The sequence below is a fragment of the Gopherus evgoodei genome, chromosome 16 (assembly GCF_007399415.2).
Source record: "Gopherus evgoodei ecotype Sinaloan lineage chromosome 16, rGopEvg1_v1.p, whole genome shotgun sequence".
NCBI lineage: Eukaryota > Metazoa > Chordata > Testudines > Testudinidae > Gopherus > Gopherus evgoodei.
The window spans coordinates 8,166,737-8,191,770 of record NC_044337.1 but is presented as its reverse complement, the minus strand read 5'-3'; the positions used below and the strand labels follow the sequence as shown (position 1 = coordinate 8,191,770).

The 25,034-nt window shown below is 52.3% G+C and overlaps 1 protein-coding gene across 6 annotated transcripts; it reads left to right on the top strand.

Moving 5' to 3' along the window:
- The first annotated feature begins 31 nt into the window (after positions 1–31).
- On the top strand, positions 32–23,786 carry LOC115635913 (ER degradation-enhancing alpha-mannosidase-like protein 3). Of its 6 annotated transcripts, none has more exons than XM_030535271.1 (20): positions 32–116; positions 1,329–1,374; positions 3,302–3,402; positions 4,434–4,473; positions 7,288–7,400; positions 7,883–8,036; positions 8,751–8,885; positions 10,070–10,175; positions 10,667–10,764; positions 11,741–11,866; positions 13,172–13,255; positions 14,177–14,260; positions 14,846–14,970; positions 16,631–16,796; positions 17,692–17,846; positions 18,479–18,599; positions 19,960–20,148; positions 21,023–21,188; positions 21,733–21,921; positions 22,709–23,786. In XM_030535271.1, the coding sequence occupies exons 2-20, from the start codon at positions 1,345–1,347 to the stop codon at positions 22,801–22,803; spliced, it is 2,277 nt and encodes a 758-aa protein (XP_030391131.1). In that variant the 5' UTR covers positions 32–116; positions 1,329–1,344; the 3' UTR covers positions 22,804–23,786. The 6 variants fall into 6 exon arrangements, with proteins under 6 accessions (XP_030391131.1, XP_030391130.1, XP_030391133.1 ...); XM_030535270.1 differs by having other exon boundaries at positions 18,458–18,599; XM_030535273.1 differs by lacking the exon at positions 19,960–20,148 and having other exon boundaries at positions 18,458–18,599.
- Positions 23,787–25,034: the final 1,248 nt, after the last annotated feature.

Below are 25,034 nucleotides of genomic sequence, written 5' to 3'. Positions count from 1 at the left end.
ATCATGGGCGGGGGCCTCGCTCGGGGGCCCCCCCTGGGCGTGCTGGTGGCCCTGCTGTGGGCGCCCCTCGCCGCGGGGGCGGCGGCCGTGGGGGCGGCGGAGAAGAGCCGGCTCAGGTGAGAGCAGCCCCCGTGTCTGTCCGTCTGTCCGCCCCCCTCCCGAGGAGCAGGCAGCACCCCCAGTCCGCCCCTCCCCCCCGGGGCTCGCCGGGGGCTGATCCGCTTGGGTTCGCTTAGCCCCAGCGCCGGGTTTCCTGCTGCGGTAACTGCGGGGCTTTGGGGGCTGCTGAAAACTTCCCACCCAGGAGGACTCCCCGGTGCCGGGAGGTGTGCGAAGCAGATCGTGTCTCCTCCTCTGCCCGCACCCAACGCAATTCCGGCTGGGTCCCACCCCCGTCCCCACGGCAAAACATACAGTGAAACAAGTAGCGTTTGGGAAAGTTTGGTTTCCACCACTCACGAGTGAAAACTGTCTCAGGACGCAGGGGACAGGAGGGAGGTGCTGGTGTTTATTATACAAGCGTCCTGTTTGAGAAGTATTACTTCATCATAGTAGCACAGGGAGGTGCCAGTCAAGGATTAGGCTTCTATTGTGCAAGGCGCTGTCCATAATTATGGCCATAATGAAAGACAGTACCTGACCCAAAGAGTGTACAGTCGCAATAGATTTGCACTAATGCTCTGCACCCTAGGAAAACCTGACCTAACTTGAAAATACATCCCTAATGAGCCAGACTGCAGCAGAGCAATTTAATATAACCCAGCACCAGGAAGACAGACAATTTAAAAACTCCTCCCCCTGCTTCCCCTAGAAATCCACCTCCCCCCCCCAATTTCCCATTGTCTAGGAGTGAGGCCTGGTCTACACTGGGGGGCGGGGAGGGGATCAATGTAAGATACACAATTTCAGCTACGGGAATGAATTGATCGCTACCTGCCGATTCAGTGGGTAGTCTGGACATACCCTAAGGGATGAGCTTTGTAGGGTGCTGTTGTTAAAAATGTGGCTGTGTATGTGAACCAAAAGATCTCTACACTGGAACATCTTGTGCATTGACTCCCCTGTGGAGAGCTGGCACCTTCTCTGCTAGATAATGCAATTTAACCTAATGACGATAGTTGAAAAGGAACAGGACCAGTAATTTAACCCTGACTTAATAAAATGCTCTAGAATAGATACAGGTCATGGATCACTGCTGGATCGTTGTCGTTTCACCTGCTTTGAAACGGAAGTCACAGAGTTCTCGATCGATAGGGCTGCCTAGTGGCAGTGGCAGCAGTTCTGGGCTGGCCGAGCTTCCCATTGTCTCTCTTCTGTTTCCTTTCCAGGGACCAGGTCGTGGAGATGTTTGACCACGCGTACGGCAGCTACATGGTAACTTGTATTTTTATGTTCGTTCTTGCTCACATGTCTCTGGACAACCCCCTGAGTCTTGACTGTTCTAACCCTGCTTACCCAGCAGCCTTCCCTCCCACAGCATGTCAGGTAGCTTGGGGTGTTCTACAACTGCAGAAAAAAATACAAGAGTCTTGCGGTCTGACCAAAAATACCCTCTTTAAAACAGAAACATGGGGGAAGCAGACCAGGTGCAGCAGCCACTCACACCTCCACTCCCTTGAATTTACTCTCCTCTTGGGGCTAGGCCGTGGCCAAGCTGGGGAGTGATGCTGAGCTGCTCCAACCCTGGGGTAGAGTTGGGAGGGGCTGTCTCCCCATTAGGAGGAGTTTTGAGGGCAAAGACCCTTCCCTCCTCCTTTGGAGTGGTGTGTGCATGGCAGGAAGGACCAGACCCAGTGTCCCATTCCCCGGGCTCTTGTATGGGGTATACAGGAGGCTGGAAAGCTGCTTGTATCCGCCAAGCACCATACCATGGCAGGGCTGCCCAGACGATTGAGGGGGCCTGGGGCAAAGCAATTTCAGGGGCCCCTTCATAAAAAAAAGTTGCCATGCTATAGAATACTATATTCTCATGGGGGGCACTGTGGGGCCTGGGGCCAGGGGCAAATTGCCCCACTTGCCCCCACCCGAGTGTCCCTATACCATGGCCATGCACTGTCTGGTCTTTTCTGTTTCCAATCTAACCTTCAGAGGGTCACACTTGGCAAAAAAAGAGCTGCCTTCATTATGAGAAATTCTCCCCCTCCCCCTATCCGTTCTTTAAATGAACGCTAAGGGTGTGCCTACGTTACAAGCGCAGCATCTGCATCGCTGCCGCACAGTAGTCTAGACACTTGTTACAGCAATGGAAGGGTCTCTCACTGTGGTAAATCCAGGCCCCCAAGAGGCAGAAGCTAGGCTGATAGCAGACTTCTTCCATCGATCAACCTAGCAGTGTCTATGCTGTGGCTTAGGTTGGCTTACTTACCTCTCTCGGGGTGACTTTTCACACCCCTGAGCGGCATAACGAGGTCAACCTATGTTTTAGGTGTAGAAGCTCCACCAAAGAAATTCCTACGTGGCAAAGCCATTGGACAACATTCAGGTGCTGGCTGGAATCCACCGGACTCCAGGAGACGTGCAAATGGAGCAGGGAAACCTTCCTCATTTTATCCCTTGTGCAGAGAGTAGGGATAGCAGATAGCGGGCAGCTGTCCATCAGAACAAAGCGTAACTCTTGCTCGCTGTATGAGCTTCTGTGGCTGGCAAGGCCAGGCTAATTTTGTCCAGAATTCCGAATGTCCCCTCACCTAAATAGCTGTCCTGACTGTGAGAATTGCTTGGAGATGAGTATTCAGTTTTCCTATGGAGATTGCATGGTGTAGCAGTCAGCATGAATTAGGTGATCTGCATGCTATTCCTGGCTCTGCCACTGATGAGCTGTGTCACTCCGCATTCTGTAAAATGGGGCTAATCATAACTAAAGAGCCAAATACCAAAATCCTCACCCCTGGTTTTCATTCGCTCCTAACATAGGCAAAATCCGACTGATGTTGAAAGTTTTGTCTGAGTAGGAGCTCCAGGATTTCACTGGATGTTTGCAAAGCCCTCGACAGCCTTGGCTAGGTGCTTTAGATTGGCAGAGTATTAGCCCTCCTAGTGTAAGAGCTGGATGAATGCAGCACAGATCTAAGTGGCTGTTTGCATTGCTTCCTATGGCCTGGCTAGAGGTTGATAAGGCGTGTGCATATCTGTAGAGCAAGGAACAAGCAGCCTAATACAAGAGGCATTTTTTCTGCAACGGGAATGGCAAGGGGCCTAGTTTACTTCAAAAGCGGCCCACTTTACGGTCTTCAAAGACTGTTTCCAAGTCCTAGATCTACCTTCAACTGAGCATTTGTGGGATTTCCCCTCCCTTGTACAGAAACACGCATATCCTGCAGATGAGCTAATGCCTTTGAGTTGTCGGGGCCGAGTGCGCGGGATGGAGCCGAGTCGTGGGGATGTCGATGATGCTCTTGGCAAGTGAGTGTGCAAGATGGGTTCCTCCTTCTTCCTCCTTTCACATTGCAGCCTGCAGAGCACCTGTTGGCCTCAAGCGTCCTCTGATTCCTTTGCTACTGTGTGGGGTTTTTGTGGCTTTTGTGATTATATGTATTACAAAGTAGACCAGTGGTTAGGACAGCAAACTGGGAATCCGGGCTTCTGTTCCCAGCTCAGACACTTGGGCTCACCAAGGGCTAACCACCTCACAGCACTGCCTCAGTTTCCCTGCATGTAAAATGATGATGATATTTACTCCTCATGGGAGCTTTGAAGCTGAATTCATTAATGTTTGAGAATTACTTTCAGATCTTCTGCTGGAAGGATCCTTAAGAGGGGGACGTGGAGGTGCTATTTGTATTGCGAGTCTCAGCAATTAAAGTGCATTTTTCCCCCTCGTGATCAAGGAGAGATCGAATGAAAGCTGGTCCGGAAACAGTTTTTGTTCTTGCAAAAAATTCTGAGAATTTTTTTTTCTGCACAATGTTTTTCATCAAAAAAATAAAAACAGAAACAAAAAAGCAAAAATACAAATCTTCAGCAATCAGAAATGTTTCAAGTTTGGCTGAAACGTTTGGTTTTTCAGTGAAAACCTGAAAAAAGTTGTTGAAAATGGATACTTACTGCAGAAATTTGTGTTTCAAGTGGAGAAACAGCCCCCCCCCCCACACACACATACACACGCACCATTTCAATCCAAAGGGAAAAAATAAAAGTTGAGTAAAAATGTTGACCTACTCTAGCTAGAATATCATGGATCAGATTTTCAGGGCTCTCTGTAGATGAATATTTATACATCTAATTGCTTAGATGGTGGTTTGTCCATTTGTGTGCACAGTTACAGCAACTGCAAAAAAACCCACTTGTACAATTTGTGCCATCATTCATGCAAGTGCCAAGCTCAGAAAATCTGCCCCTTGGCGTGCGTTTTCAGCTAATCGTTTGGTCTAATTCACTTTTGAAGACCTAATTTTCATCTGAATTTAAAATGTTCTTTTCATTTAAACCTGTAGGTTTTCCCTCACTCTAATTGACACTTTGGATACACTTGTGGTAAGTCAGCAATCTGCTTCTCAGACCAGTTTATCGGGGGGCTGGCTGGTTTAGATCCGTTGAGCTGGATTTTGGTGGTGTCTGCATTTACAGGCATTGGTATCTGTCAACAGCAAGATTGAGTTCCCGGCACAGAGGGGTTTCCATTTCATTCTTGTGTATTGGACTGTACGTTCCCCTCTGCTGTTTTTGCCTCTTTTCAAATGAGCTAAGAATTGACCTTAAAGTTATAGGGCTTCTCTCACATTCTTGATGGACAAGTACAATTAAAGTATACCTAGGATCAGGAGCATCTTCAGTGCCAGGGGCATCTTCAGTGGCGGTTAGAGTGGAGGGGGACTTGGTTTCAATAGGACGCGGGAGGAAGTATTGTCTAGTGGCTGGAGCATTGTCAAGTGTTAGTGCACAAGACAGATTTGGCCCATGGGAGTTCATGCAAACTTTTGATTTTTCTCTCTACTCCCAGCCCACACGTCCTCCCTCCACCCCAGGCCTAGCTCATCCGAGTGCTAAACAAACCCAGCCATTGCAGGTGACACTCAGCTGCACCCACTCCTAAGCTTTGCTTGGGTTTCTTCTCAGACCAGATCTTGGCTTATGCTTGCCAAAAGGCTATGGAACTCTGGGAGAAAACATGCCCCAAACCTCAGGATTGTAATGAAACCCAGAACCACAGGATCAGCAAACTTTCATGCAGGTCTGTCCAGAACTCCTGGGTTCTCTTGCTAGTTTTGCTACTGACTGTCTAACCTTGGACAAGTCCCTTGACCCTAGCTTCCACCACTGCCCAAGGGGGATAAACAGTAGTGTTGTGTTGTTTTGTGTTCAGGTTTTAGTGTTTGTGCTTTATGTACTACATGGAGATAAGAGCAGACAGTCTGTCTGCGTTTGAAAGCAATGCAGTTAAAGCCAGGAAACCTCTCATTTTAGCATGAGTGCTTCTTGCTTACGAAAGAGAATATAATCAAAATGAAAAATGACCTTCCTGGACATGTGGGACAAGGACTGTCTCTTAATATGTCTGGTGCCTTGCATGATGGGGCCCTGATCTCAGCTGAGACTTCTAGGTGCTACAGCGTAGATTCCCTGATTTTTCTCCTCCCCCCCGCGCATCTCTGTAATTCGGTAGTTTCTCGTATCCTCTTCTTTTCCTTCTCTGTTAATGCATCTTACTCTTTTCATTCTTTCCCCTAGTGACGAACAGAAAAATTAATGCCCATTCATTCAAAACATGTTCCCGTGTTCAGTTAATTTTCTCTCTCAGAACCCCTTCTGGGACCTAGATTCAATGGCGATTGATGCAGTAGCAATCAATTCAGGGCATGCTTTCCTTTCTCTGCTTCTTTCTGTCTTCAGCTTCTTTTCCCCTTCATTATGTCTTGTTTGTTTCCTTATCCTGTTATCTAATCTATGATCCTGGGTTTATTTAGCTGCCTTAATCTATTCTTATTTGTGTCTGTGTGTGTGTGGCTTGTATTGCAGTAGGTCCTAGCCGCCTCAGACATGGATCAGGGCCCCATTGCGCTAGGTGCTGTACAAACAGAGACCAGAAATACAGTGTCTGCCCCAAAGAGCTTGCAGTCATACTCCCTTCTTGGCCATGCTTTTCCAAAGCCCACAATGTCCGTCTGGCTGTGCTGCCCCTCCTCCCCCTGCACCCACTGGTATTGCCTGCCCCGAACATTCGAAAATCCTGAGTCAGGTCCTGTGAAATCATGAGATTTTTAAAAGCACTCTAGCATAAAATGTCAGTTCTTATTCTTTGCCTTCTGGGTTTTAAACCTGTAGTGTGCACTCAGGCCATGGTTTGAAGCTGTTCTCCATGAGGGCTGAAAACTCTTCTCTAAATGAAGCTGAGATTCTGATGTGATCACTTGGATCCAGGATCTGAGGCTTTTTTTAAAAAACAAAACAAAATAACACATGGCAAATATTGGGAGACTCGCAGTGAAATCATGAGTTGGCAGCCCAGGGGCACTTGTATGCTTGTGTAGGCCCTGCTTCTGCTACCGTTGGCAGTGCTGACCTGAGGTGCTCACATTGAGATAGTGAGCCAGAAAGCACATCTGAGGGGGAGGATGGTCTAGTGGTTAGGGTGCAAGCTTGGGACTTGGCAGACATGGGTTCAATTCTCTGCTCCTCCACAGACTGCCTGTCTGAGCTTGGACAAGCCTTTCTGTGCCTCATTTCCCCAAACAGCACTGCTTGCCTCTCAGGGGTCTGGGAGGTGGATATTGGGAGGGGGGGGGCACGGTGTACAGAAGTACCGAAAATAGCTAGATCTGCCAGGTTATGGGAAGATCCAGCTCTCCCTGAAACGATGTGTCTGAGTAGGTGATGCCGAGCTGGAATGTGACCAATCAGTAAATTGCTGTTGTGACTCTCATTTGTTGAGTACCCAGCAGTGTGCTGGGGGCTGTACACACCTCACAAGACCAGACCCTGCACCACAGACAACATGCAGCCAAAGCAGGGTTTTGCCCTAGCTGAAGGGGAACAGTTGGATTGTTTTTTCAGGGGCTGAGGGGAAGGTGGGTGCGCAGGGGGATTTGGCAGACGAGGGTGTGTAGTGGACAGTCTCAGGGCAGATGTGCCAGGCACCCTTGTGGGAGAAAGGAATGAGGGGCCATGGAGGGCGGGGAACCAGAGCGCAGGGTCTGAAGAGGAGAGAGCTGGGTAGCCAGACAGGGGCTGTAAGCAGGCCCTGAAAGCCTGGAGAGGCAGAGGTGTTTGAAAGGGGAGGTGAAGGGCAGTGGGGCGGGCCCCCATGTCACTGAACCGCATCTCTTCTCTCCCGTGGCTCTGGCTGCCCAGGTCCTTAACAAGCTGGATGAGTTTGAGGACGCAGTGCGGAAGGTGGTCCTGGGCGTGCGGCTGGACAACGATGTGGTGGTCTCTGTCTTTGAAACCAACATTCGTGTGCTGGGGTGAGCCCCAGACGGGGGCAGGGCCCCTTCTGCGCAGTTCTTTAGAGCACAGGGCTAGGGCCAGTTCCCAAAGCTGTGCCCCCCCATCTGTCCCCTTCAGCTCAGTGCCCAGGCACGTGCTGCCCTCGTGGGCTCTGTCATGCTCGGCGGTGTGGCTCTTCGGTGCAGTGGCTCTGGGTGGCATGTGAGGGTACAGAAGCGGCTCCAAGGGAGAGGGGGAAGGCTCCTTGCTGTGTATGAACACTGGGTTCAGTGGGGATGGAGAGCGGGGTTACCACCACAGGCTCGGGGCCCCTGGCTCACCAGTGGGCTTGGGGGGGGTGGGGGCAGAGGGGCCCAGCTGGCCTAGCGTTTCATCATCCCGGCAGAGGAAAGTGGGCGCCGAGCTCTGAAATAGGTCGTCTGGGATCTCAACTTGCAGGGTCCCTCTGAGCAGCCTGACCCTGCTCTGCACTGCCCCTCTCCCCTTCTCTGTCCTGCAGGGGCCTGCTGGGGGGTCACATCATGGCCGACATGTTGAAGGCACAAAGCGTGCGGCTGCAGTGGTACAAGGGCGAGCTCCTGCACCTGGCCCGGGATTTAGGGTACCGTCTCTTGCCCGCTTTCAACACCACCAGCGGGCTGCCGTACCCCAGGGTAAGGGAGTGGCAGATCTGAGCCGGGACGAGGGGAGGCTTTGTGTGAACTGGCATGGACAGCCACAACAACGCACCAATACGGTCTGTGGGGTCTGGAGCCACACGTGGGTCCCAGCGGGCTGTGTGCTTCCCCAGAGCCCCCCGCTGAGCGCTTCCTGCCTTGACAAGCCATTTCTCTGACTCAGATGCCCGGCGGGGGCGGGGCTGATCCTTCTTGACAGCCCCACAGTCCCAGCGCATCTGAGTGACTGAAAGGGGTTCAAAGCTCACTCTCAAGATGGCTCTGCATTGCCCTGGCCTGTTGCTTCCGATCTGAGGCAACCAAGTTCCTTGCAGCCATAGGGACCCCTGCATCCTGCTGCAGGAGATAGAAATATTCCATGCGGCTTATGGTGGGGAGAGGGGCACTTCCAGGTGGCTGTTTATAATCCTTCCTGGCCTGTGTGGGTGATAAAGGTTTCCTGATCTTCTTGACAACAGGGCATGTGTGGCCCAATATCTTGGCCAGAATACCCCTTTCTTTGCTGTGGTGCTACGTGCTGCATGCCAGCTGTTTGCTACCCTCCACCCCAGAGGTGGCTGCATTTTGGCAGATGCTTTGTAAAGCGCTGCAGGACAGAGCGCTGCACAAAAGTAAAATAACCTCATTGCCGCATGTGACAAGTATGAGGAAGAACACCCAGTGAAACTGAGAGAGCCTGTCTTTATCCAGGTGAACCTGAAGTATGGGGTCCTGAGTCCGAACTCCCGGACAGGCACCGAGCTTGACACCTGCACGGCCTGCGCTGGCACCATGATTTTGGAGTTTGCTGCCCTCAGTCGCCTGACGCAAGAGACTGTTTTCGAAGTAAGTGGCTGAGAAGCTTGAGGGAAAAGCAAACAGCCGTGACAGGTTCCTGCCTCAGGAGACCCTCTGGGCACACCTGGTGGAGTCCCCGGTGTTAGCTAGCCCAGAATGTGGGGGGCCCTTCATTTCACCAGTGCCTCTCCGTGGTCTGCACTGCTTCCCTTGAACTTGCCCAGAGATTGGGCAAAGCCCCTCAGTGCCAGGAACTAGACACGCTCTGTCAAACCCTCCCACTGCTGCTTATCCAGCCCTGTGCTCGAGTCCCTCGCTCTCCGCCAGGTCCTATTTCACACAGCCACTGGAAGCCACAGGCCCCGTGCCATCTGCATTCAGCCTAACAGAGCCCTCGTGCTGCCCGTCCATCCGCATGTCGGCAGGATCCCAGCCTGCCCTCCTCTACAGGCTAAATGGGGGTGGTGGGTGAGCAATCCCACAGCACCCCTACCTCAGTGACCAGATAGCAAGTGTGAAAAATTGGGACCTGAGGGAGGGCAATGGGTGGCGGGGGGTAATAGGCAGCCTATATAAGACAAAGCCCCCGGTATTGGGATGGTCCCAATAATATCGGGACAGCTGCTCACCCTCCCCCCACCTTGCTGGAATCTGAGGGATGGCTGGAAATGCAGTCCCTTGTCTGGCGCTGGTTGGTCCTGTGGGCAGCTGGGAGATGTAAAGCATCCGCCCAGGCAGGCAGCCAGCCGAGCGTAGAATTGGTCAGTGCTGCGCTCCCGCCGTCGGCGAGCGCTCTGCATGCCGCCCCAGTGCACCGTGCGTGATTCAGCAACTTGACCTTGCTTTGGCTAAGCAGTAGGAACATACGGGGGAGGGGAACAGTCTGGGCGTGAAGGGGGAGATGATTCTGTTTTATGTCTCTGCTTTTGAGTGGAACCTGAATGCATGGAATACAGGCTGGATTTATCCCCATGGGCTTGGGAAGTATTATCACACCCATTTTACAGGTGAGGAAACTGAGGCACGGCAACTTGCCTGAGGAATCGAGCCCTACAGTTAGTGGCAGAGCCCAAAGCTCCTGAGCCCTATTACTATCCCCTCGATGTGTAGAGTGGGTCTATTTAATAAGTGTAAGGAATGGCATAGGAACAACTCCTGCCTGTTCCTGGGGAGAGGGGAGGGTGATATGGAGACACTGTGTTGTGTACATTCATTCCGCTCTCCGTTCTCAGGACACCGCTCGGAGAGCACTGGATGTTCTCTGGGAGAAGCGCCAGAAAGGGAACGACCTGGTGGGGACGGTCATCAACATTCACAATGGGGACTGGGTGCGGAGGGGTAAGTGAATCCCAGGCCTGGAGGGACACCAGTGTCACCTGGCTGCTGAGATGTGCCGGCTGGTAACGCTGTGTGTTTTGGCGCAGTGGCAGGACTTGAGTTGTGCCGGAGTGCTTCAGAACCGACATTCCACCACGTTTTTTGGGTGGTGGGGAACCAGAACAACCCCCTGGCAGCCCCAGAGTCAGTGCCCCCTGCCAGCTCTGGGCAGAGCTGTGTTTGGCAATGTGCCGAAGGCGGGTCCGCTCGCTGTGCCCCGCCCTGGGAAGGGGAAGAATGCTCTCCCCGCTGTCAGGATGTAGCCAGAGATCTTCCTCGCTGACGGTTTGGCCAGCGCTGGCGGGGAGACGCAAGGGTGACAGTGAGACATAGACCCCCTGAGGGGCGGTACCAAGACACACAGGAGGCTGCAACGTTCTCTTCTGGGATGCCTGTGCAGGGGGGGTTCTGAGTAAGGCTCTCATGCTTCCCTGCCTGTCATTCTCCCCTAGACAGCGGGGTCGGAGCCGGGATAGACTCGTACTATGAGTACCTGATGAAGGCATATATCCTCCTGGGGGATGACACCTACCTGGAGAGGTTCAATGCTGTGAGTACACAGGGTAGCGCTCTGGAGAAATGGGGTCGATCACCCATTGCTCCCTCACCCCCTCTTCCATCTGAGAATCCATTTTGAAGGTGCGAGGCCAACTTGACCCACCGCCATGCAGCCTGTCTGCATTTGTTTCCATGCACAGGAGCGGCTGCTGATAGCTTCTGCTTTGCGGCCAGTGGCAGCATGTCAGGGATGCCGCAGGTGGTCAGGAGCTGGCAGGCCTACCTGGCACCTCCTCGCTTGGGTAGGAACTTGCAGCCAGTGCTGGGGGGAGGCACATCACTCTGCTGCCACAAACATGCTGCTGCTTTCTTTCTAGCAAGTGCCATTCATAGAATCATAGATTTATTAGGGTTGGAAGGAACCTCAGGAGATCATCAAGTCCAACCCCCTGCTCAAAGCAGGACCAATCCCCAAATCCCTAAATGGCCCTCTCAAGGACTGAGCTCACAACCCTGGGTTTAGCAGACCAATGCTCAAACCACTGAGCTATCCCTCCCCGCATTTTGGAGCTCCTGTTATATTGACAGGATGCGGAGCTCGGCGTCCGTTCTGAGAGAGCTGGTGGGGAGGCTTGTGTGGCAGTCAGAGCCTCTCCACAGTTAGCGTAGGTGCTGCCAGCAAGTGCTCTTCCACTGGCTCATAAGGACTTGGTGGCAGAAATGATCCATGCTTGGCTGTTGGCCACAGGTGAATGTTTCTTCATACTGAGCGGGAGCCAGCCCTGCTTGGCCGTTTGAGTTGTGAGAGCACGGACGACATGCCCACGGTGTCCCGTGACTAACATATTGAGGCATGTGTATCAAAGATGGTCCCAGATTCCCAAGTCCTCCACGGAGGAGCCTCCCTATTGAATTGTAAGATCTTTTTAAGCCCTCCCATCTCTTCTGCCCCTTGCTGTCTTACTGGGTTACAGATCGCTCTGCCCTGCTGCTTGGATAACCGAGTTTGTGTCTGTCTCTCTCTCTAGCATTACATGGCCATAATGAAATACATCAGCCAGCCTCCCCTCCTGCTCAACGTCCATATGCACAACCCCACGGTCAGCATCCGGAGCTGGATGGACTCCCTTTTGGCCTTCTTCCCCGGCCTCCAGGTACAGCTGCAGCCTGGGGCGGAATGGACTCGGCGGTGCTGTGTGGTGCTGCCAAGTAAACACTCGCTGTTGGTTTTAATGGGGCTGTGCTCAGATGCAGCCTGGCACAGCGAAGGGGTGGGGCGGTGACAGGTCGGTTAATATAAAAAGAGAGCGCTAGGCGGGGTCCTTCATCAGGGTCGGCACCTTCACCCAATCGGCCTGCCTGAAATTAACCAACGGTTCTGCTCTTCAGCACTTGTACGGCCGTTAGCTGATGTGTCCCGAGCCAGCGTTCTGTGCTCAGGTACATATCTGGCCTTGTTACCATAGCATGTAAGTGCCTCCCAGTCTTTAATGTATTTAGCCTCCCATACCTCAGGGGGCAGAGCAGTGCTAGGATCCCCATTGTATAGATGGAGAACTGAGGCACAGCAAGGCTAGGTGACTTGCCCAGGGTTACCCAAGAAGTCAATGGCACGTAGCTGGGACTTGAATCCAGGTCTCCCAAATGGCAGGCTTGTGCCCTAACCACTTTTCCTTCCCGCCTAACCCTTGTGTTCCTGCAAAAGCTGGTCCTGGGGCCAGGTTTGGGGCTCTTGCAGAGCCAGCTCGCTTGGTGAAATATCTGTCTGTCAAATGCTCTGTTCCTGGCTAATCCAGTCAGCCTGGCTCGGCAGTGACCCAAGGTGAATCAGGGAAATGTGTCCGGGAGGACATAGGTTGTGGGCAAGTTGCTGGTGGTTGAAGCTAAAATACTCACCCTCCCTCCCTCCTTCCTTCGTGTCCCATGGTTTTGGCTGGGAGGCAGCAGCAGGTGTATTATGGCTGATGTGGGAGAGTTATAACCTTTATGTGAAATGAGCTGGTGGGGGCTCAGCCCAGCTTCTGAGACTGTCTCTGCATCCATGTACCTGGCACTAATTGTTTTCCTCCCTTTGTTGGCCTCTGGGTGGCAGCAGTGAGGCCAAAGAGCGAATGGGACTAGACTGGAATCCTTTCTCAGCCCCTAGCCCTGGTCTGTCCCCGAAGGGGTGAATCATATTGGTGGGTTAATGGGAGGGCAGCTTGCACAGCCTTTGCCTTGCTGTGTCTGCCCTGTGCACACCGTACCAGCCGGCTGGCTGGCATCTTTGACTAGCACTAAATTCACTAACACCCGTGTGCCGGTGCTGTATACAAATCACCTCCTAGCCAGGCTCTCGCTTCTGCTCCTCTCACTGTTGTGCGCCAGGAGTGTTTCTGGTGCCCTGCGATTGCCCCGAGGCCGTTCTTATCCCCCTGCTGCGCCCCAGGGAAACAAGGGGTTGTTTTGTCTGTCCCCAGGTGCTGAGGGGGGATTTGAAGCCTGCCATTGAGACGCACGAGATGCTGTACCAGGTCACCAAGCAGCACAAATTCCTCCCGGAGGTGAGTGAACGAGCTGCTTCCCCTTGTCACTGCGCTGTGATCCCGTCGGTCTCTGGGTGCGGGGAGCCGCTGTGAAGGGGGGGAAAATCCCTCCTTCGCTTCAGCCTCCTGTGTTCTCACCCTGTATATCCGGCCCAGCATCCTTCCTGCTGCTGAGTGACCCCGTCACCGTGGCAGAGAGTGCTGGGGGGGGATTATGAACCGTCGGGAGGTTCCCCGCTGGGGGCAGACGTATTCCAGGGATTGATGCCCCACGCTGCAGACTCTTAAGAACCTTCACCTGCGTTCTCTTTCTAGCTTCCCTGACCAGGGTTAGGGGCTGGATCCAATGCCTAGTGAAGTCAATAGATAGACTCCCATTGACGTCTGTGAGCTTTTCAATATGGGGACAGAGACTCAAGAGTTTGCACCTTTAATCCTTTATATGGTCTTCATAGCTATGCTGCAACCGCTGCTCCTTCTGAGCTGGACCCTAGCACTCTCCTCCCAGCCCTCCAGGTTGAAATGCCTTTAGCTGCCAAAGCAAAATGCCCTTCGGCCTTTCACGCTCTTCTCCCATCTCTGCACCTTACTAGCTCTCCAAGGCCGGATCCAAAGCCCGTGGAAGTCCATAGAAAACTCGCGCTGACTCCAGTGGCTTTGCATCAGGGCCCCTACTCGGCAACATCTGAACGTGCCTTGTCTGTGTGGACCCTGCTCCAGCACACTAAAGGGTCTCATGCCATTTCAAGTGGGAGTATTAGGGAACTCATAGTGCGTGGGAGTAAGGTCCACGTTGCCATTTAGTACCTGGTAAGCTAGTGTGCTGTAGACTTGGTGTGTGGCGAGCCAGGATGTAAGTCTCCCTGTCGACAAGCCCTCAGTGTCTCTGTTGTGAAAATGACAGCTTGTATCTTAGTGTGCTCTCACCCTTCATTAAAGGCATTCACGTCCGACTTTGCTGTGTACTGGGCCCAGCATCCTTTGCGGCCGGAGTTTGCTGAGAGTACCTACTTCCTGTACAAGGTTAGTCCCCTTCTGTGGCTTGGCTGAAAACGCCAATGAACTGAAAGTGGATGTGTTTAACTCCTCCAAAGAAGCAGCAGAGGGGTGTCAGGACGGAGGGTGCCATCGCTCCCAGAGAGATGTAGCTGGTGGAGAGAAGAGCATGTGGGGGCAGCTCCTGGCTGATCAGTGACTTCATAGAATCACAGATTATTAGGGGTGGAAGGGACCTCAGAAGGTCATCTAGTCCAACCCCCTACTCAAAGCAGAACCAATCCCCAACTAAATCCCCAAATCCTTAAATGGCCCCCTCAAGGATTGAACTCACAACCCTGGGTGTAGCAGGCCAATGCTCAAACCACTGAGCTATCTCTCTTGCTCTTATTCCAGGCTGACTTTCGAAGTCATTGTTGTAAAGTGGCTGGGGCATGAGAGTTGGTCAGATCACTTAGCGGGCTGAGCGTTTATCATGGGGAGTGGAGATTTGGATCTCTTCATTTCTTTCCCCTAAGGGACTTGTCACGTCCATCTGTGAATGAGCCACCGTTTCTCTCGGACTTCACTATCCTGGGTGGCCTGCTGAATTGCAGTTGTTTTCTCTCCAAGGCTACTCGAGACCCCTACTACCTCCAGGTGGGCAAGTCCATTGTAGAGAGCCTGAATGAGTATGCCCGGGTAGCCTGCGGCTTTGCGGCGGTGCAAGATGTACGGACGGGCCGACACGAGGACAGGTAAACCCCCTTCCTCTCTGGGCAGAGGGAAGCACTGTACGTGGCAGGGGGTAGGGCTGACCAGGAGTGGGATGGCCCAGTGGGGAATTATGGGTGTGGAGCTGGTGTCTGGTATGGCACATCCTGGGTCCCGTGCAGTGGGGAATGGCTCAATGGGCTGTATCTTTGGGATCAGCTAATTGGAGCTGTGTGGGTGAGTCCCTGCATCTGTGCACCAATGACACGGGGGGGGGGGGGCTGTCTACATGGGTTCCGATGCCGGACTGGAGCCTAATTCTCTAAGGTTTAATTCCCCCCAAGTAGAGGGGGATGATGGTGGTTTTTCTTGACAGTGGAAAGACATTGCAGCCAGATCAGGGTACAAATCCTGCCTGACCCCCTGGGCACATACGCCGGTGGCTAACCTGAGCTGCCACCCACGCTGCTGTTTTGCGGTGCATGGCTTACACATGTATGTCTACCCACACTGGGAATTACACCTGTCAGCTGCTGTCTAGACATAACCTTCGGGCTAGTCCACACTAGAAGTGCTGCATCATACAGCTGCACCGCTGGAGTGCGTCTGGTGAAGACGCTCTAAGCAGATGGGAGAGAGCTCTTCCGTCGGCATAGCTCTGTCTACACTGAGCACCGTCGCTCCGGAGTGTGGCTTACTCATGCCCCTGAGTGACGTACGTTCTACCCAAGTAAGGGGTAGTCTAGACAAGCCCTTAGAATGCTACCAATAAACCCCATCACCAGCTGTAAAGCCACCCAGCACAGGAACAACCTATTGGTCTCAGAGCTGTTCTGATTGATCTCTGATGTGGAGGGAAATCAGGGGACTTCCCTCCTGGCCTGGCTAGTCAGGGACCACTTAGTTATAGTTATTAATACTGACTTGCGCAGTGCGTATGGGGATGGTGCAGTGTGTGAGTCCACTGTGCCCTCACCAGTGACCATGTCACTGCCCTGCAAAGGACGTGTTTAAAGCCGTATCCAGCGAGTACAAAGCTGGAACTGAACTGCCTTGCTCTGCAGCTGCACTGCACTGAATTTGGCCAAACCACGTTAATCTTCTGGAGTCTCTCAGGCTTATCTGAAGAACAAAACCTCCATCCTCCTCTCCACGCAATTCCACGGGGCACCATAGTTTAATGAAAGCGACATTTCTAGCACCATGAGCTTACGCAGTGCTTCGCTGACGTAAAGATGCGGCCCTTTATCTTAAAGAGTGCGCGGTCTAAATCTAATGACTGATGCAGGGAAGCCAACAGATGGGAGGGACCATGGTAGCACGTGGGTCAGAATCTCTCCTGGAGCAAAGTAATCCTCACTCAATTCTGAGCCATGTTGGATGGAGAGGAAATCAAGTCCCCTTGTGTGTTCTCTGTCTGCAGTGGACATAGGAATACCATCTCCGGGGGTGGGGGTGGCGGGGGGTTGCTGTATGAAGTGACAAGGTAGCATTTCCTCAGCAGCAATGTGGGTCTGGAAGGTAGAGGGAGACCTCAGAGGTTGCTTCTCCCAGCCATCTCAAGACAGGGCAGAGCAAAGAGGAGTGATGTGATCTGCCAGAGATTTTTAGGGATGTGAATAAATCTTGACAGGCTCTTTCAGTTCTTGCTGCCTCGGTCTCAGCAGGCCCAGCCTTTCACACCTGTCTCTCTTTGTCATGCAGGATGGACTCCTTTTTCCTGGCCGAGATGTTTAAGTACCTCTACTTGCTTTTCTCTGAGAAGCGAGATCTGCCTCTAGACATTGACGATTACATCTTCACCACAGAGGCTCACCTGCTGCCCCTGTCCCTCTCCACCGCCCGGCCCCCCTGCCCCAGGAACATGACTGTACGTCAGCTGTAGGCTTTCTTAAGGGTGCCCGGGGCATGTTTAGCTTCATAGCAGCTTATGACTTCCAGGGCACATGACTGTTTTCAGAGGAGGTGGTCAACTTGGCTGGTAATTCTTCAAGGTTTAAACCCAGCTGTGTTGGGTCCCAGCCAGAGAGAGAAGGAATTTCCAATGGGAGTTGGGCTCCTGAATCCCTTAGGCAGCTTACTGCTGAATCTAGTTTTATTTTTAAAACATAGTCGGCGTTGCTATGAAATGTTGGGGTGGGGGGACTGATGTATGCACAGCCAGAGCTTCCCTCCCCTGCCAATACGTGTGTGATAGCCCACAGAGGCATAATACCACTGAGCTCTTCGTATCTAGCGCTCTTCCTTAGCAAAGCTAAACATGCTGGACAAAGCAGGTCAGTATCATTCTCCCTCTCTAACGGAGGAAGCTGAGGCATGGGAATGGGAAGTAACTCACCCAAGGTTACCCAGCAAACAAGTGGCAGGGCTGGGAATAGAACCCAGGTTTCCTTAGTCCCTGTCTGGTGTCTTAACGCTAGGCCATGCTGGGCCTCCACAGCTAACAGCCAGGAGGATCTGTACAGCTTGAGCTAAACTGCCAAGAGACTCGCATCCTCTGTGAATGGGGCACTGGGATGCAGGAGGACACGGCACTCACTGACCAGTGAGTTCCACATGCATCCAACTTGCCTGAGCTCATCTGATGGGTTTTTAATGGATTTTCAGAACTAGGAGGGACAAGCCACAGGCCTTGATGTGGTCAGCTGAGCGGCTCTGCTAGTCCCTTGCTGAGTGTTAAAGTTAGTGCTGGGCCATTATTCACCCAAACCCAGGGGGCTGCACAAAAGGAGAGAAGAAATTGATCCCTGTCTCTTTCACTGTAGATGTTTCGCAGGGGCCATGGAGAGGAGGAGATTTTTACCCGTTCTTGCCCCAGCGCCCAGACTCTCTTCCCCAATAACCCAACCTTCACCCGCACCATCCGGGATGCCCACAAGCAGCTGCTGCAACCAGGAGCAGAGCGCCTGGCGCTCTTCCGGTGAGTGGCAACTCCTGTGTAACTCGGGCTTTTGTCCATTCCTAAATTCCAGGGCCAGAAGGGACCATTGTGATCATTTAAGTATCAGAGAGGCAGCCGTGTTAGTCTGGATCTGTAAAAGCAACAAAGAGTCCTGTGGCACCTTATAGACTAACAGACGTATTGGAGCATGAGCTTTCGTGGGTGAATACCCGCTTCGTTGGTATTCACCCACGAAAGCTTAGGCTCCAATACGTCTGTTAGTCTATAAGGTGCCACAGGACTCTTTGCTGCTGTGATCATTTAGTCTGACCTGCATAATGCCAGCCCTAGGACTTCCTGCCGTGCAATCCTGCTTCAAGCCCAATAGCTGCGTTTGCACTAGAGTAGGTCTTTTAGAAAAACACGATCTTGGTTTTAAAAATTGCCAGTGCTGGAGAATCCACCATGCCTCTTGGTAATGGGGTCCGTTGGCTTATCCCACCCACCCTTAAAAATTTGCACCCTATTTCCAGCTTGAATTTATCTAGCTTCAACTTCCAGATGTTGGATTTTGTTAGATCTTTGTCTGCTGGAGCCTGGGCTTGCATTGTTCCTGGCTGGGTTGTGTTGCTGTCACCTTGACTCTGATGGCAGGTCCTGGTCTCCCTCAGGGGGATTGAGTTCCCTCTCCATGACACCAGGATGGAACCCTTGGAGATCCTGAAGAACATGGGACTGACCCTGCTGCCCCTGGGCGACAGGAGCATGCAGCTGACCGGCATCCGACACAAGGTGAGTGCTCCATGCGTGGCCGACGTGCTGTGCCTGCTGCTGGTCACCGAGGGCTTGTCTACATCACAAAGTTGCAGCGCTGGTGAGGGGGTTACAGCGCTGCAACTTAGGAGGTGTACACATCTGCAGGGCATCACCAGCGCTGCAACTCCCTGTTTGCAGCGCTGGCCGTACTCCCGTTTTGTCTCGGGTGTAGAGGATCCAGCGCTGGTGATCCAGCGCTGGTAATCAAGTGTAGACACTTACTAGCGCTTTTCTTGACCTCCGTGGAATAAGCAGGTATCCCAGCATACCTGAGGAAGCCTCTGGTAATCAAGCAGGTCTCCTTCCCCGGTTTGCTCTCGCGTTCCCCGAACCCCCGAGCAAGCAGGTCTCCTTCCCTGCAGTTTGCAGGGGGATTCGGGGAACGCGAGAGCAAACCGCGGCGAAGCTGGTCTCCTTCCCCGGTTTGCTCTCGCATTCCCCGAACCCCCGCGCAAGCAGGTCTCCTTCCCTGCGGTTTGCAGGGGGGTTCGGGGAACGCGAGAGCAAACCGCGGCGAAGCTGGTCTCCTTCCCCGGTTTGCTCTCGCATTCCCCGAACCCCCCTTGAAGCCGCCCAACAGCGCTGCAGTGTGGCCACATCTAACACCAGTTGCAGCGCTGGTTGCTGTAAGTGTGGCCACTCTGCAGCGCTGGCCCTATACAGCTGTACTAATACAGCTGTAACAACCAGCGCTGCAAAATTGTAGATGTAGACATACCCTGAGAGAATTCCTGGCACGGTTCCTCCCAGCTCCAGTCGCCTGGGTGATTGCTTGCTCATAGGGATAAGGGCAGCTGAGCTTCTTCCATGACTAACCGTTTCCTCCCTGAACTGCTAGCTGTATGTGAACAGCTGATGGCTCTCTCTTGCTGGGGCAGTTAATGAGACCCTGCCCCCAGATCACCTCTAGCAGCTGAATCTGTCTTTTAAGCAGCTGCTTTAAAGGATCCTCCCCGTGTTTCCTTGCGGTGTCTAAAGCCCAAACTCCACCAAGCGGCCAAGTTTCTGCAGCTCTCTTGGTGGTCGCGTAAGTCAAGCTTCCAAGTGCTTTGTCCCTCCCTGCCATGTAGGGTTGTTTTCCTCCAAGGAGCTCTAACAGATATGCTAATTAAAGCTCTTGCCGGCCCTGGAGGATATGTGAGGAGGGGGAGCTGAGCAGAATGAGCCTGTGGCACAGCACCCTGTTTGTGCTGCGATACAGTCCTGCCCTAGCACCTCCCCTGGCTCTACGCTGTAATTTGTAGATGGACGGAGCGCCGACCGGCGCTGCTAGCTTGGTTATTCTGTGTCTCTAGCCTGCCCGAGCCCGTACAGTGCTGTCTCTCTCCCTCCGTAGCAAGAAGCTTCTCCCCTGGGGCTCTTCAGCCTGAAATTCATCACCGAGCTGGTCGACCCGCCTGCAGGAGAGCAGCCAGGCATCTCCCCGCTGGCTGTCCAAGTTATCTCTCCCCCCTTTTTTGGGAGAGTGGTACTCACCGCGGGACCAGCCCAGTTTGGAATGGATCTGACCAAACAGGAGCACGGGGTGGGTGACTCTTTCACTGCTAATAGCTGGGCCAGCAGGAGTGTATTAACCGTTCCTGCTTCTCCTTGCTGGGCCATGGAGCCGAGGGACTGGAAGCCCGGTCCGCTTGCCAGCTGAGCCTGGCTTTCTGTGCATTGGCTGAACAATTTTCCAAATGGTTTGCTTTGCCTGTTCACTATTGGGGCTCTGTGATTGGTCACCAAATCACATAGCCTGGTTTCTGCTCCCGGATTGGATGACCACTTAAAAAATCAGGAGGGAAAAATAGATCAAACTTCTGGGCAGAATTTTTAAAACGAAGCAACATTCCTGCTCCAAGGAGGGAAACCTGCAGGCTGTGATTGGAGGCTGGGAATCGTCCCGGGTGGCTGGAATTGCTCTTTGGGTTCATTTTAATAGCCTGCAGAGGCTGCAACCTGGGCTTGTCTCTGTGAACCTGTGCTAAGGAGAAGCCAGGCCCCACTGCATGATGCAAACAGTTTTGGGACCTGGCAGGATGGTACGGGGGGTGGGAGAGGATGCAGAGATTGAAGCTAGCCTGGGGGTCTTGGCTATGCCATGCAAGTGCAAGGTGTATACACCCTTTACTTCAGCTGTTTGCTGCCTCCAGTGGTAAATGCACCTCTGTCTTACCAGAACGGGAGGAAGTAGGGCTCCTACACAGCAAGCTGATTGGTGCATCTCACGCCACTCCCGAGTCTCGGTATCCCCAGGGAATTTGAACAGGCCCAGTACTTACTGGTACTGAAATAGCCCCTTGTTAGAGATGATTTATATTGCCTGTGAGCCCCGGTTGCAGACCAGCCCTTGCTGCGCTAGGTGCGGTACAAACTGGCCTTGCTGGAAGTGCTTCCCTGTGTGTGTGTCACTGCAGGTGAAAGGAAGCTTAGTGCTGAGTGAACCTTACCAGGCCTGTGCAGCAATCAGCAACCAGAAGGAGGTGCAAGGGAAAATGGCACTGGCCCAGAGAGGCGAATGCATGTTTGCCACCAAAGCCAGAAACTTGCAGGAAGCAGGAGCCTCAGGGGTGATTTTTATCGGTGAGTCTCGAGCACTGTTATTAGCCTGTGTTTGGGGCTTGTCCTGCTACCGAAGTAGTGCAGGAGTGGGAGGGGGCTGGGAGACGGTAGCTATTCTGATGCGGTCACGGAGATGACTGGGAGCAAAGGCTCATCTCTAGGGGGCAAAAGCTTGTCCTAGGGGCTGGGACTTGCACCAGAAGATCATTAGGCACCTTCAGTGTCTGTTTATTGCAAAACCCTTGGGGAAAGCTCACCGAGGTACCATGTGTACCTGTCCTTCAGTGTAAAGAAAAGTACTGCAGGCTTGTGGCTTACGGGGGCAGGAATTGCAGTTACCTTCAGCATCTGAGCCCCACTTCCTCCCCCCTCCCACCCAGGTCAGTAACCTGTACAGTACAAGTGACTTCCAGTTGTCCTACCAGCATGAAATTGTGGGTCAGGCCAAACCTGCCCCGTAAGTAGCAGCACATCAGTATAGGGCATGGAGTGTGACAGTATGTCCAAGTAAGAGAATGCGCCCAGCTCTGACCCTGAAACGGGCTCTCTTATTCCCTCTCTCTAGACAATGCTGAAGGCAGCTGCAGTGAGGAGATGGTTCTGTTCCAGATGGTGGGTGACGGAAGCACCGGTGACATAGTCATCCCTCTTGTCTTCCTCTTCCAGAAGGAGGGGCAAGTCCTTTTAGATGCACTGTCCCAGCATCGCAATGTGGATGTGCTGCTGGCCACTAAACCCATGTTCCTAGGTGAAGGTAAGAGGAACCAAACCGTAGTGGGAGCTGAGAACTGGCTGGGATGAAAGAGGAGATTGAATTAAGAGCAAAAGCACTTTGGCGCCAACTGATTGCCCAGTTACTACAAACAGGGACAGTTTGCTGGATTTTGATTTGGGCTCTTCCTCACTTCGGGGAGAGGGTTTTGTTAATGAGCGATATTATAACAGCCGTGATCTTGGGAAGCCCACGATTGAATGCCTGGAAGTAGAACTAGCCAGAGTCATGGGGGAAATAATGTAAACTTTACCAGTGAGGGTAGCTCACCTTTAGGACAAGGTGGGGGGATTGGATTTTTTTTCAGTCAAGATAGAATGTCTTTCCGAGAGAGAGACTCTAGTGCTGCCGTTTTCAACCTTTGGGGCTCAGGCCTTTGTTGATGGCCTGCGGCAACCCAGTGACTAGGTTGAGGAGAGGGAGGGTGTCAGATCCTGTGCAGCAGGGGGAGCTGGTGCATGGAGGTGCAATGCCCCTCAGTGCTGCTGGGACCCTGTGCCCTGGGCCGTGGTTTTACCAGTTTTGGGACATGACGCCCTGTTCTGGTTCAACCACTAGCTATTAGAATCAGTGGGGAAGATTATGCAGGAGGGCAGACTAGAGGGTAGTCCCCTCAGCCCTTCAAATCGGTCGATTGTTTGGCTTTAAAGGCACTGTAGGTATTCAGAAATGGGTTCACACCAGGGCTGGTACTGGAATGAGAGCCACACTCAACAGCTCCCATCTGTCCTTTGAAAACCCTCCACCTTTAACTGTTCTGAATTTCTAGAAAAAACAGACCAGCCGTTGTCTGCAAGTCAGTTGCACAAGGCAGCCACAGAGACCCGCACCATGATGCTGACAAGTGCTCCAGACCAAGCATGAGTGGACGCTGCTTCTTCTGCTCTCCAGGAGCTAGAAGCCAGCTGTCCTGATCCCGCTGTGGAAGCTGCTCCAAGAGCGTGGAAGAGTGTTGCACTCCTACCGTTTGCAAACTGACTCGAGCGCTGCAGTAGAGTGGAAACCCAGTTACCAAAACCTCAGGAACTTTCATGTTTGTAATCTGGAGGAAGGGAAAAGTGGCATTTAGCTGCCAGCCAGAGTGCAAGTGAAGCATGACCGTAGCATCTCCATTTTTTTTTTTAATAACACTTGTGCCAACCGTCCCGGTGATGCTAAGGGCCGATGTGTGTGTTTGAAATAGAAAGATGTTGCTCCCTGTTGGTTTGTTAATGTGCAAGTGACGGGGTTTCTGAGGTAAGTTTCAGCTGTAGCCTTTTCCTTGATCTTACTGCAAACAAAGAGCATGGGCTTTTGTACCAAAGAAGCTCAGACAAGCCCGGCTTTAACTTTCTCTGTCTGCGTCACTTTCAAGTGATGGGCTATGCTCTGCAGTCTCTATGGTACTTCAAAAGGGAAATCTTCACCTAGAAATCCCACTGGCCTCTGCAACAAGTGTCAAGGGTCACTACTGCATGTATAAACAGTAGGCATTAATTTGCCTGCTTGGCTTTTAAAAGCCTAATTGAAATTTTACAAGCCTTTAGGACCTGCTATGATTGAACCCAAACCTCTAGCACACCTCAGTTGGCTGTATGAAAGCGAGGAAGGGGGAACTTGGCCAGCTGGAAGACCTAATTTACACCTGATAACTGGTCTAAATTAGGCTTGGCAATTTGTTACAATTGACCTGAGGTGCCTTTCTAACTACCAGCTGGTATTGACTAATGGGGCGGGGGGAGAGATTACATCCATCAGTATGTGCATCAAACTGCCTCCTGTAGGAGGAAACAATTCACTGCACTGCCACTGGAGTTCTATGACAGATCTAGTGGTAAAAACTTATATAAAGGGGCACCATAAACTTTCTCCTCCACTCCCTTCTGGGAAAGGATGCCTGAGAGTTCCATTTTTGTACTGGAGTTAAAAGGCCGTTTGAAAACTTTTCTACCTCCACTTATTGCAGGGCACTGCTTGCTCGGTTAGGGGAGGCCGAGAGACGCAATCTTCTCTCGCGCTGCGCCTCTGCATCTTCCTTTCTGTTCTTAATGGGAGTCAGACTTGGGCACTGTAATTTCAGGCACACAATGGAGAAGTGATGTTGCAAAGGAACTGGTCTCAGCTGCCAGCTGGTGTGAGTAAATTAACCAGTCCTCATATGGGCCCTTTCAGTAGAACGTGGTGTCTTGTGCACAAACCCTAAACCAAAAGCATGGGGCCAGGGGTACTAGGAGTTGTCTACCGGCCAGCCTTCTTCATGGGAATGTGCTTGGGTTTTAAACCTAGCCAAAGCCCTGGGCTGCTAGCTGGTAACCAGAAAGGGAAACTGATGAGTTTGTTTTCACTGTGCCCTGGCTGAGTGAAGTAGGAAACCAGTGACTCCCCAGCCTCAGTGGTCAAGCACTCTGCTCTACCTGGACTTTAAGCCAATATTTTGCTCAGACAGGTTTCTGCCCCTCTTCCCTGTTGCAAAGGAAGGGCTTGTACTGTTCTGTGAAACCAGACCACAGGGTATTGGCATATAATTGAGTGGGAAAATGAGGGCTTTAAAGTAATGGACCAGCTTTTAAAGTTCTCATTGCAGAACACGAAGCTGACCAGCACGGTTAAGTCAAATGTTTGTATTGCTTACACAGACCTGATGCTAGTTTCATAAAATGCATCCCATCTTTATACAAAATGACCAGCATATCATGTAGAGGTCAGGCTAAGAATGCAAATTATACAAATAATAGTAAGAGGAGAGCAGTGAATCCTGGGCCAGAGCACCTGGTCAATGGTGAGTTTGGTACATCCATTGCCAGCAATGGATATAATCACATGTAAACAGTAAAGGACCTCTGCTGAAGAAAGTTGAAGCAGAATTTAACTGAGTACAGGGCTTTATCACAGGGCTGGGAACAGCTTTAACTTCCCCCTGGAGAATGAGTGTGAGGGCTCTGAACGATGTCCTGAGCCTCACCAGCAATCCTGACGGGGGGGAAGCTGTACTTATAAATAGCTACAGGCCACTAGTGTTTTGCAACCTAAGCAGTGCTTGCAGCTGCCCTCCCTCCCCTACTCATCAGCCCACAAAACCACCTTGGGATGAGGCATGCCTGGCTTTAGTTAATTCC

Excerpts from the sequence above, each read along its gene's own strand:
- LOC115635913 (XM_030535270.1), top strand. The coding sequence starts at position 1,345 with ATGTTTGACCACGCGTACGGCAGCTACATG. Across the intron at positions 10,765-11,740 it reads ACCTGGAGAGGTTCAATGCT|CATTACATGGCCATAATGAA; the intron begins GTGAGTACACAG and ends CTCTCTCTCTAG. Across the intron at positions 13,256-14,176 it reads AGCACAAATTCCTCCCGGAG|GCATTCACGTCCGACTTTGC; the intron begins GTGAGTGAACGA and ends CCTTCATTAAAG.